The following is a 12,805-nucleotide window of genomic DNA, read 5'->3' on the forward strand; positions in this document are numbered from 1 at the left end:
GGAGTGCAGTGGCATGATAACAGCTCACTGCATTCTTGACCTCCCCAGGCTCAGGTAATCCTCCCACCTCAGCCCCCCAAGTAGCCGGGACTACAGGTGTGCACCCCCACACCCCATTAATTTTCTTTTTTTTTTTTTTTGTAGAGACAGAATTTGACCATGTTGTTCAGGCTGGTCTTGAACTCCTGGGCCCAAGCAATCTGCCCATGTCAGCCGCCCAAAGTATTGGGATTACAGACGTGAGCCATTGCATCTGGCCATATAAATAATATTAAAAGGAAAAACTGCATACTGAAGCAAATCAGCTTAAGTTGGCTGACTAGCCATTGGCTTTTGGACTCAGTTCTGGAATTCCTCTTGTCTAGCACAACTCCTGCCTCTCCCTTCTGCTCCTTTCACACTCCTTATTCACCATGTCTCCTTGTTTCTTCATCCCACTTTGGTTCTATATAGTAAATAATAATAAGACACAAATATTGAGTACTTTCTAGGTGCCAGTAGTTTCCAGGTTCCTAGTGCTTTAGGTACACAACCTCATTTCATCTTCACAAAACCCATGCCATGAACCAGGTGCAGTCATCACTGTCATTTCCACTTTAAGAAACTGAGGAACACAGAGGTTGAGTTACTTGCTATTAAGTAGCAGAGCCAGAAATTGAACCCAGTATGATGTTAGAGGCCAGGCTCTTAATCATTAAATTTTGCCCGTTTTCCTTTTAGGGTTTTGAATTTGGCAACGCATGTTGAAGCACGATCTACTCAGGCTGAGACTTTGGCTGCCTTTTTCCCTAATGTCAGAACATGATTTCTGTTATTGACTTGTGGGTCTGACCTGTCCCAATGGAGACCCCACCCTGGGCCTCACTGCTGCCAGCTAGGAGAAGGGAGAGCAGAACAATGTTTGTTCACACCCTCTGTCTTTTCACACGTATTTGCCCTGTTTCCTTTCTCCCTTGTCTGCCTGGATGATTTCTTTATGTAGCATTTCATTGCCCCTCCTGGAAAATTGTTCACTTCTTCTTCCATGCATCCTTTGAAGGTCTTTTCCTTTTTGTTTTGAGACAGAGTCTCACTCTATCACCAGGCTGGAGTGCAGTGGTGCAATCTCGGCTCACTGCAACCTCCGCCTCCTGGGTTCAAGTGATTCTCCTGCCTCAGCCTCCTGAGTAGCTGGGATTGCAGCCACCTGCCACTACACCTGGCTAATTTTTGTATTTTTAGTTGAGATGGCGTTTCACCATGTTGGTGAGGATGGTCTTGATCTCTTGAGCGCGTGATCCACCGCCTCAGCCTCCCAAAGTACTGGGGTTACAGGCGTGAGCCATGGTGCCCAGCCCTTTGAACTTCTATTCAACAGATCTCACTGTATCACCATTCCTGGTAGATGTTTATCTCTGCCCTCAACCATGAGCTCCTCAAGGCAAAGACCATGTCATATTCATCACTGAGTCTCCAGTCTGGCACACTGTAAGGGCTCAGCGTTTCTTGACTGCATGAAAGATGGTGCTAGAAAATGAACAGGACAATTCTCAACTGCTGTAGTAGACAGTATAATTTTGCTAAACCTTGATAGGTTTACATAAAAAGGCCAGCACTTCTAAAAGAATCTTCTTTTAACTTAATCCTCAAACCTTGACATCTTCATCCCAGTTTTTATCTACATTATCATTATTATTATTATTAATGTTTTGTAGAGATAGGGGTCTCTCTATGTTGTCCAGGCTGGTCTTGAACTCCTGGCCTCAAGCAATCATCCTGCCTCTCAGTCTCCCAAAATGCTGGGATTATAGGTGTGAGTCATTACTCCCAGCCTCTATTTTATTATTAGTATTTCAAAAACTTCTCTCTATGCTCTTAACATTATTGTTGGAATCAAGAAGGCATACATTTCACATTATTACCATTCATCTTTTATTACAATTAATTCTATTAAAACAATACTACTTGATTAAAGCTCTATGATTAAAAAATATTCCAGATTACCAGAAGAAAGTTCATTAAAAGACTACTCCAGGTCCAGAAAGATACAAGGTAATTTTGATTTGTTTTAAAGACCGACGTGACCAACATGACTTGTGATTGCATATTGTTTCAGAAGGGCAAAAAGGATTCAGTGTGAATAGGGAATCCAAAGAAAATGGAACAGACAAAAATAGAGATTGAACTAATACACCATGTTACTCTGAAAGGAATGATTTCTGTTTGTAAATTTCTTGTTCCTAAGGAACCAATCGTGGGGTAGATCTTGTGAAATTTTACATTAGTTCTTCAATTTCCTGAACTTGAGATGAGACCACCTCACCATTCACCATCTCCTGCACAACTGTCTTGATTTTTCGGGTTTTGGTCGGGTCTAAAGATAAAAATGGAATAAGGGGGCAAAAGTTAGTGTTTCAAATATTAATCTAGCATTAGTTGTTTAATGCAGGTTTCTAAATTAAGCATTGGTTGATACAATCCATATAATTAAACTTTCAAAAGTAAATTTTACTTCTTAAAAATGTGTTTTATCCAATGAAAATGAAATGTATTCAGTGTTGCCTTGTACACATATGAAAACATTTTTTTAGGAAAACATTTCAAAGTTGGTTATGGTGATCATAATACCTTGTAGCAGAGTAGGTTTTTTTTCTTCCTGGGATTGCCAATTTTTTAATTTTTATTTTAATTTTCTTAGAGACAGGGTCTGGCTCTGTTGCCCAGGTTGGAATGCAGTGGCATGATCATAGCTCACTATAACCTCTAACTCCTGAGCTCAAGGGGTCCTCCTGCCTCAGCCTCCAGAGTAGCCGAGATCACAGTCATACACCACCATGCCCAGCTATTTTTTTCTTAAGTTTTTTGTAGAGATGGGGTCTCACTGTTGCCCAGGTGGGTCACGAACTCCTGGCCTCAAGTGATCCTCCCACCTTAGTTTCCCAAAGCTATGAGATTACAGGCATGAGTCACCGTGCCCCCAAAAGTTTTAATATAGTACAGACTACTCATTTTGTACAGGAATGCATAAATGTTTTTCCTTGGCTCAGAATATAAATATGCTTTAAATTAAAATTAATAATAATGCAATATTCAATGAGATCTTACAGGTTTTGCATTAATAAATGTGATTCTGACTTATTCTAAGTGATTCTAGGGTTTCTGCATACCTTTAGAGGAATCAGTTGACTGTGCTTGTGATTTGGAGTCTGTCACAAATAAACTTTCCTCCAAACCATCACTGTAAGAAAACAAAGGAGATGACCTCAAAAAGTGAAGCAACCTGGCTTTTAATGGAAGAGCTGGTCTCAGAAATTCGATTTCCCAATTTGTAGGCCTGAGTTCTTCCAACTAGTGCAGCCTCTGATCACTTTTGGAAAGCTTGTTAGAGTAGGTGGTTCAGGAGGCTACTAGGTGTCCTTCTTATCATCAGGTCTTTGATATCAGAAATTGAGTGACTTTTGTAGTATAGGGAATACTGATTTACAAACTGTTTCTGACAGTAGTGCCTTTATTCATTGCAGCATTTTATGAATTACCAAGATAATGGGTGAAAACACTTTGCAAAGTGTAGAGCATTTAGTAAATCCCAGGCATATCTTTACTAGACTTTGTTTGTTTGCTTTTCTGTCAACTAAAACCCCATTCCTTCTATTTCTGCTGTCCACTCTTGGTCAGCCCCTAAAGCTTGTTTGCAGCCTTCGTTGTCTACTCACCCTTGGGCCTCCCCGTCCAGCAGGCGGCGGTAGGTCTCAATCTCCAGCTCCAGGCGGGCCTTGACATTCAGCAGCCGCTGGTGGTCCACGTTCTGGCGCTCTGCGTCCGCGCGCACCTGGAGCAGCTGTGCCTCCAGGTTGCTGATGAGCTGCTGCACCTGGGACAGCTGCGCGCAGTAATCGCCCTCGGCTTCGGCCAACGAGTCTTCCAGAGATTTCTTCTGCACGCGGGAGGGAAATGGTATAGAAATAACGATGGAGGGGACAGAAAAGAGGAGGGCAGTTAACGGCTAATGTAATTTGGATGCAGCATTTTCTTTGGAAGTCCAAAGGATGCTGCGTCTGTTTGCGTACGAGCCTACCATGGCGAGCTGGGACTGCAGCTCGATCTCCAGGTTCTGAACGGCGCGACGCAGGTCGGTGACCTCGCTCTTGCTGGACTGAAGCTGCTCGGTGTTGGTGCTAATCTCCTTCCGGAGCTCCCCGCTCTGCAACAGCAAAGACAGCCAGGGGACTCGAGCGCTGAGCTCGCTCGCAGGCCTTTCTGCGAATGTATCAAAGCCTTTGTTGTTTGTGTTACCTTTTCAATGAACCAGGCTTCAGCGTCCTTCCGATTCTGCTCAGCGATGGTTTCATACTGCGCCCGCATATCGTTGAGGAGCCTGGTGAGGTCCACTCCGGGGGCAGCGTCCATTTCTACGCTGACCTCGCCTGGGCCGCCCACCCGGAAGCTTTGGAGCTCCTGGGGACAGCACATGAGAGAGAGGGGCACAGGGGTCCATTGTGACTTTCGTGGGCCCTGGATACTTTTATCCTCCTGGGCCCCTTCCTACACACACACACACACACACACACACACACACGCACTTAAAAATTCTATTTTATGACTGTTGGTATAAAGATAAATATTAATGTAATATTTTAAAACTTTTTTAACCTAAAAATTCTTATTTTTCTTCTGATTTTACAGGAACTTAAGACATATTAATGGGTCCCTGAAATTACCTCAGACCCCGGGAGCAGTGCCTGCTGTTCCTAATGGGTAAGTTGGCTCTGCTTCTTGAGGGGCCGTGGCCTTTACATGAAAGGAGGCCTGGTGTACACTCACTGGGGTTTTCACCTACAGCTGCCAAACAGAGGGCTGCAGGCAGTACCTGGGCTTGCACGCTGTTTGTGCCACAATCATTGAAAATCTAGTAGAAACTTCCTATTGCCAGCGTCCCTTCCTTGCCTAGCCTCCAATATGCACTGTGACACATCAGAGTTTTCTCTGTGTTATGCTAAGTATAACCAGTTTCTGTAAAACATATAATATTATATATTATTGGTAGACTTTTGTTCCTTTTAAAATACTCAGTTTTTTTTTTTTTTAAAATCACTGAATTAGGACAGTTAGCATTCCTATTGTCATTGCTTTATAATGGAAATGACAAAATCAGAAAGTACCTCTAATTTGTTAAGCCTTAACAGGATCCACCATCACCACCACCATCACACACACATCACGCACACCACATGCACATCACATACACCACACACACATCACACAGAAATCCAAAACAAATGGCCATTTTAACAGGGAGACAATGTATTCTCCATACTTGTTCCAACTCCAGATTTCTAAATTTGAAATTGTTATTTTTGGGTCTGGGAGAAAAAAAAAAGTAGCTGAGTGAGGCTGCCCTGTCTGACTCACTTCCTCGTGGTTCTTCTTCATGTAGGCCAGCTCCTCATTCAGGCTCTCGATCTGCATCTCCAGGTCGGTCCTGGTCAGGGTCAGCTCGTCCAGCACCCGGCGCAGGCCATTGATGTCAGCCTCGACGCCCTGGCGTAGGGCCAGTTCATTCTCATACCTGAAAACCAAGTGCAAAGCAGTTGAGGGAATCAACACAACCATTTGAACAAGGCCACTGATCTTCAGGGCTCGTTATTGCTTACATCTGTGCACCTACTTCATAATGGCAGCATTGCAATGTATGATGCAGATTTTGCTTTTGTGTTTTTCCTTTCCTTTTTCCCCACCATTGTTTACCGTTTGGTTGGAGAGAAGACAAGTGAAAAAATAATGAGGCAGTACTTTCCTACCAGCTATGAATCCCAATACCACAGCATCCCAGGGAATAATTTTCCCTTTGCTGGCTGCCGTGGCTATAAATAGCAGCAGCCCTCTCTAAGTGGAATTTCTAAAAGCAGTTGAAAATAAGTTACTCTTTTTGCTTAATGTTCTTCATGATTTAACTTAAAACACTGATACTTCTTTAGTGGCTGTTACCAAAATTTTACAGGTTCAGGACCATGGCCATTGCAACTTCCTGTGTGGAAATTTTGTGAAGCAAAAAGGAAATTAGTATTTCTTCCTTATATCTGGGAGAGTTGAGCATGGAAAAGGAGGAAGGAATATAAAAATTAGTACATGGTTAATCTTTCCATTGTATGTGTCATCAGGAAACAATGGTTGATACATTGAAAATTGAGGTTTAGAGGTGGGTGGATCATAAGGTCACGAGTTCGAAACCAGCCTGGCCATGATAGTGAAACCCTATCTCTGCTAAAAATACAAGAATTAGCTGGGCTCGGTGGCAGGTGCCTGTAATCCCAGCTACTTGGGAGGCCGAGGCAGGAGAATCATTTGAACCCAGGAGGCAGAGGTTGCAGTGAGCTGAGATCACACCATTGCACTCCAGCCTGGGTGACAGAGCGAGACTCTGTCTCAAAAAAAAAGAAAAAAGAAAATTGAGGTTTAGGACTTTGGTAGGATTACGGTGTCAGTCACATCATGAGTCAATAGCACACTACAAATATAGTGATCCATAGCCCTGGGTTTAGGCAACTTATAATTTAAGGACATTTAATGTGAATTGCATTAGATTCTAATTACTTTCTAGAACACCCTATGTGAATTTACCAAAACACTAAATATATGGAGCATGTGAACTTCAGAAGATTTTATATCAATGAAGGCAGGACAGTAGGGCAGAAGACATGGTGGGACATGGCCGTGATCTTCCGTTTCTTCCACTCACTTCATCCTGAAGTCCTCGGCAGCCAGTCTCGCGTTGTCGATCTGCAAGAGGAGCTGGGCATTTCCAATGTTGGCTGCAATGATCTGGCAAAAAAGAGGTACACACATGAGATGAAGCCCTAAAAAACTAGTATTATACAAATATATTTTTGACACAAAGGTAAAAATGGTGATGTTAAATGCTGGTTTTTAGAGTTTAAGACAGTTTCATTTTTCTAAGACAATATCTGTATAAAATAATATTGAGAAGTAAAGAAATACAGATTTCCTACAGAAAGATAATGGAAATAAAATCATTTCTTGGTAAATGATGAAATGGAGTGAAACAACCTGGGATGTGAAAATTGCTGCAAGTACAGCCAAATTGGAAAATATCAAAGTTGTAGGTGATTATCACTGTAAAACATTGCAATGGTAAAAAGGAAAAAAATTCCCAAAGCCCCTCCAAAAGAAATCATCTTACCTTATTCCTGAGGTCTTCAATCAGTGGATAATATTTGCTGTAATCATTCTGTGAAGCATCTCCAGTCCCAGTTCCTCGTGTTTCATACCATTCTCGAATTTTGTTTTCTAGCTCAGTATTAGCCTCTTCTAGAGCTCGCACCTTATCCAGGTAGGAAGCTAATCTATCATTAAGATTTTGCATAGTTTCCTTTTCTGAGCCAGAAAGAAGGCCTCCATCATTGCCTGAGAGAATACCTAGAGAGCCACCTCCTGGGCTGCCCCCAAATCCCATCCCCAGTCCTCCAAAGCCACTTCCACCCAGGGCTCTCCCATAACCAGCACCCAGTCCTCCTGCCATGGAACTTCCAGAGCCACCCCCAAAGCCAGAACTAGAACCAAACATGGAAGCAGCAGAAAAGCCTCCCCCATAGCTGGGTCCAAAGCCAAAGGCACTTCCCCCATAGCCACTTCCAACACTGGAAGCAGACATGCCCCTGGGTCTGCCTGCTATCACACTCTGGGAGGAGAGCCGCCGGGACAGTCCGGGGGTGCGCACTGAGAGTGACATGGTGTTGTTGGAGAGATCCATAGCCTGGGGAATGGCCACAACTGGAGAGGAAGTTGTGCCAGCAAGCCAGGAAGCTAACCTTTTATAGGCTGTGAGATGGGTGTCACAGTTGAAAAGTTTACTTTCTCCACTCAAAATTGGGTCCTCCCCCCAGGTTTTTGGCCAGCTCAACAAGTGAATGATTTATGTATAATGAAAATTCATTGATACAGAAGTAATTGAATAATCATTTCCATTAAATATTTGTTATATGAAAAAGAAAGCTGGGTGGAGTAGAGTCTACTTGTCATAAGGAATTTTTCTTCTCCAAATTAGTCTGTTGCCTGTATTCCCAGCACTGCCTAGCGTCTTGTACACAGCAGGAAGATAATGAACAATTGCTGAATGGATACGTTAAATACTTCTTCCTAAACCTTATGCTTTTTAAAATTCTTCTCTCATCTTTTCTGTTTGTTTCCTTTGGAGAATCCAGTGTAAACCATTTGTTTCCTTTGGAAAAACCAATCCGATGTAAAATCCGATCATGATCAAGCATACCTTTTAGTAGAATACAGCTTCAGAAGCAGCTGTGAAATGCACTGGCAAAAGGTGGAAAATAAATACATTTTCCAGATTGATACTAGAATTTCCATTTTTTTTGTTGTTGTTGTTTGAGATGGAGTCTCGCTCTGTCGCCCAGGCTGGAGTGCAATGGCGCGATCTTGGCTCACTGCAAGCTCCGCCTCCCGGGTTCACGCCATTCTCCTGCCTCAGCCTCCCGAGTAGCTGGACTACAGGCGGCTGCCCCCACGCCCGGCTCATTTTTTGTATTTTTAGTAGAGACGGGGTTTCACCTTGTTAGCCAGGATGGTCTCGATCTCCTGACCTCGTGATCCGCCTGCCTCGGCCTCCTAAAGTGCTGGGATTACAGGCGTGAGCCACCGCACGCGGCCAGAATTTCCATTTTCAAGGATTTTAAAACCTTGGCATTAGGACGTTGCACGTTTCTTTTCCCTCTGATTCTTCAAATCCAAAAAGTACTATTTTTGAGTAGAGTTGTTTGTAGCAGAGTTTATAGTAGAGTTTATTATCGTTGTTTAAGCAGTTTTGCCTTGTCTGATTGCTCACTGCTCTACACTCAGCACTTATTATGTTTATTCCTTCAACAGATATTGCCTGTAATGGTTGCTCAATAAATGTGTTGACTGGTTGAATGGATTGTGTGAACACTTTAGGTTTTATTGCCGTTATCAATAAGGAGAAAGTGGAAACACAGTTTAAATTAAGAAGTGATTAGAACCCCAAGTTTAAGAGGCTAGTGAACCATTTCAGTTGACTGCTATGATGAAAAAGGTTAAATTATATAATATAGAATACATTAAATGTTATATTTTAAACTTTGCTGTGAAAACTTTGCAAAGCATACTTCAAGGAATTGTATCCAGTATTTTAAATTTTTAAGACATAAAGTTCTTGTACTTTCTTGTTTGATGTATTATTTACCTTTGAAGTTGATATGGCTTGTATATTGAACATGAAAACTAACGTTCTTGTAGGAAATGCATTAACTGAAAGAAGCCTGCTTTCAGAGAGAGTTGTAGATACCTGGAAACCAAGTAGTACAATTCCAGGGTGGTGGAATTCCCTTAGGAATTTAAATTGTGAGCATTTTGATTGGATAAGAAGGAATAAGGATTTTTCTTTTACATGTTTTCTTTGAGATGATGGCCCAAGTCTCTACATGTCTCATTGCAAAATAGTTCTATTTATATAGCCCTTTTTTTAAAAAAATATAGCCCTCTATGTATTTATTGCAGGAAATTTAGAAGATGCAGAAAATATAAAGAAGATGTATGTATATATGAGTATTTTATATACATTTTTTAACATAATTGATTCAATATAATATTTTATAATCTGCTTTTCTCTTAAGATTATATAGTTATCTATCACTTGAATTTTAATAATTGGGTACAGAACATGGATTGTGGATTCTTGGAAATTCTTTATTGGATTCAAATTTCCAAAATCAGGTTGCTCTGTATTTGATGATAGGAAATAAAATTTCTGGGTGTAAATAAGTTTTTTTGCAAAGATGTTTATACTGATTTCATTAATAAGGTATGCACTAACTGTGTGTGCTATAGACATATATGTATTTTGAGTAGAATGGATTTATTGAAATAAAATACATTAAAATCATTGTAAAGATACAGTTCCTGCCTTGTGAGAAACAGGGCCTTCATTTCTCCATCAGCGACCTCTATTTCCTTATATATGGCCACTAAAACTCCTTTTCAATTTGGTATATTTGGATTCTGTGTTTTATTTTATTCTAAGGAAAAGTTTTTAAAATATACAAGTATTCTAGATTTCTAAAATAAAATTGAATTCTTATTTGATGTAATAATACATAACTTTCATAAAAAGGAATATTTTTATTTACTTACCATTACTGGATTAAAAAATAATTTCAACTCTTATTTTAGATTCAGGAGGTATATGTGCAGGTTTGTTATGTGTGTGTATTTCATGATGCTGCAGTTTGGGGTACAACTCATCTCATCACCCAGGCAGTAAGCATAGTACCCAACAGTTTTTTAACCTTTGCTCCCCACAGTAATTCCCAGTGTCTATTGTTGCCATTCTGTATGTCCATGAGTGCCCGATGTTTAACTCCCCAAAAGGAGGCTTTTAGAAGGCTTTCTATACATTTGTAAGTGGAGATTGAATCTATCTGGTAAAGATTAATTTCTCAGCAAAATTATTGGATACCTGTGAGATCATTGAGATGCTACTTACTTAATACAAACAATTAACCATAATAATTGGCAAATACTTGGCCATTGTTTAGGGTTTTTCCATAAGCGTATGCAGTACTTTTTGTTTCTCTTACTAAAATAATAACCTGATTTTTTTGGACATTTCAATGGCAGAGATAATATGTAAAGTAAGCCTGTAACTATTACACAACTTGAATTATGTCAAAATGATGTGGTCTTTTTGAAAATTAAATCAAGTATTTCAACCAAGCCAACATGAAAGTATTCAAGTACTGGGTCTGCTGTTATCTCCATCTTCAATGTCTGGTCCATTTGCCCAGTGTCTTGGACAAAGTCAGCATTCAATATATGCTTCTTGATTTCTCTCTTGATAAATCAAACTGCTGGGTCGTTAATGTGTGTTATGTATGAGGAAATTTTTCCAAAATTAAAAAGAGTGTATCAATATAAAGGCAAGCTACAAAGTATAATAATTTAAGTATTAGTGGATTCACAATGTAGACACATTCAGATGTTACTCTCATTCTAATGTACACGTGCATGCACACACATATACCCAGAAACATGCACTCAGATGTCTTTGCTTGGTGCCAATGTGCAGGTGCTCCCTGCAGAGGGATCTTCTGCAGCCCCTGCTGCTCCACCTTCTCTGGGAACCCTTTCTCCTGAGAAAGCTTCTTTCTCTAGCCTTTATCTCATTGGAGTTTGTCTCATAATGGCTAGCACTTGTTTTGCCTTGTAGAGTACAGACTGACTCCTGAGGAATTCCAGACCTGTAGACTAGATTCCCTGTAGTTTACTGCTGCCTCCTGTCCATCTGCATATCCAGATATTATCTCCCGGATGACAGCCTCCCCAAAGCTGAGGTTCTTCCATTGTGAAGAGTCCTGAGGCAGAACTAGCAGTGCCCACTGGGGATTAGGGGACAGATGCCAGTTTACTGCTGCCTCCTGTCCACCTGCATATCCAGATATTATCTCCCTGATGACAGCCTCCCTGAAACTGAGGTTCTTCCTTTGTGAAGAGTCCTGAGCTAGAACTGGCAGTGCCCACTAGGGATTAGGGAACAGATGGGGCCACACCTGAAGCCCCTGGCAAACCTCCATAAGGAATACCCGGGATCAATTCTGGCAAATGGATGGAATATTTTGACTTTTTGTGGGGGAAAAAAAAAAAAAGCCACTTTCCCAGGGACACAAATGACGAACCCGTGGTGAAATCCAATTACAACTTCCTTTTATATTATTACATAAGAGACAAATGTGAAGGGACATATTTCTCCCCAACCTAAACTTGTCACAAAGAGCAAGCAAGTGGGATTTCTAAATAAAGGGAGTTTAAGCAAGAGATTTGCAGAAATCACACATTTGCTGTAGATACGGAAAGAATGTCGCAACCTAAGGCAGTCTCAGCTTGAGAGAAGCCATGATCCATTTGTTTGATTTCTTGAGAGAATGAAAATCTGTTCAGTGGAAATGCCAGTGATTTTAGCCCCATATGGAGGTTTTTACCAAGGATTCCTTATATCTGTATTATAAGCATTTTGACTGAGCTTGTCTTTGTTTGAATTATCAGTTATTATGTACTTACTACTTTTTGGACACTGGGCCAGGTGAATTACAGACATTATTTTTTAACCTTCATGGTAACCTCTTAAGGTGGTACTGGTTTTATTTGTTTGTTTGTTTGAGACAAGGTCTTGCTTGGTTGCCCTCACTCAGGCTGGAGTGCAGTGGTGTGACCATAGCTCTGAAACCTTGAACTCCTGAGCTTAAGCGATCCTCCTGCCTCAGCCTCCCAAGTAGCTGGGACTACAGGCGCGCAGCACGACACTGGCTATTTTTTTAAAATTTATTTTGAATTTTTTGTAGAGATGGGATCTTGTTATATTGCCCAAGCTGGTCTTGAACTTTAGGCCTCAAGTGATCCTTCTGCCTTGGCCTCCCAAAGCACTGGGATTACAGCTTGAGATGTAATCCCATTTTACAGATGAGCAGTCTGAGAGTCCAACTGTTAAGTGATTTATTTAAGCCCATGCAGCTGGGAGGTGGCAGAGATAGGATTCGGGCCTGCAGTGCCTTCTATAGATACCACAACCTTGCTGATGGCAGTGACAATCAAAAGGGCAGAGGATACTCTGATATCCCCTAGCTACAACACCTGACACCAGGCTTCTGCCCTGCACATCACCAGGAGGTGCTCTTTTTTTTTCTTTTCTTTTCTTTTCAGCTTTCTCTGTGAATTTTTTAGTGTATGGGCTGAGACCTAGAGAATGACTTTTCATGGCTTATAAGCAACAACATGACACATGAAATTC

At 41.2% G+C, this 12,805-nt stretch overlaps 1 protein-coding gene across 1 annotated transcript; it reads right to left on the reverse strand.

The window, feature by feature from the left end:
• Window positions 1–1,887: 1,887 nt before the first annotated feature.
• KRT12 (keratin 12) lies at window positions 1,888–7,858 on the reverse strand. Its single transcript, XM_025363204.1, has 8 exons — window positions 7,178–7,858; window positions 6,716–6,798; window positions 5,389–5,545; window positions 4,273–4,434; window positions 4,055–4,180; window positions 3,693–3,913; window positions 3,147–3,217; window positions 1,888–2,353 (listed from the first exon to the last, which is right to left on the reverse strand). The coding sequence occupies exons 1-8, from the start codon at window positions 7,745–7,747 to the stop codon at window positions 2,256–2,258; spliced, it is 1,488 nt and encodes a 495-aa protein (XP_025218989.1). The 5' UTR covers window positions 7,748–7,858; the 3' UTR covers window positions 1,888–2,255.
• Window positions 7,859–12,805: the final 4,947 nt, after the last annotated feature.

Source organism: Theropithecus gelada, chromosome 16 (genome assembly GCF_003255815.1).
Source record: "Theropithecus gelada isolate Dixy chromosome 16, Tgel_1.0, whole genome shotgun sequence".
Classification (NCBI taxonomy): domain Eukaryota; kingdom Metazoa; phylum Chordata; class Mammalia; order Primates; family Cercopithecidae; genus Theropithecus; species Theropithecus gelada.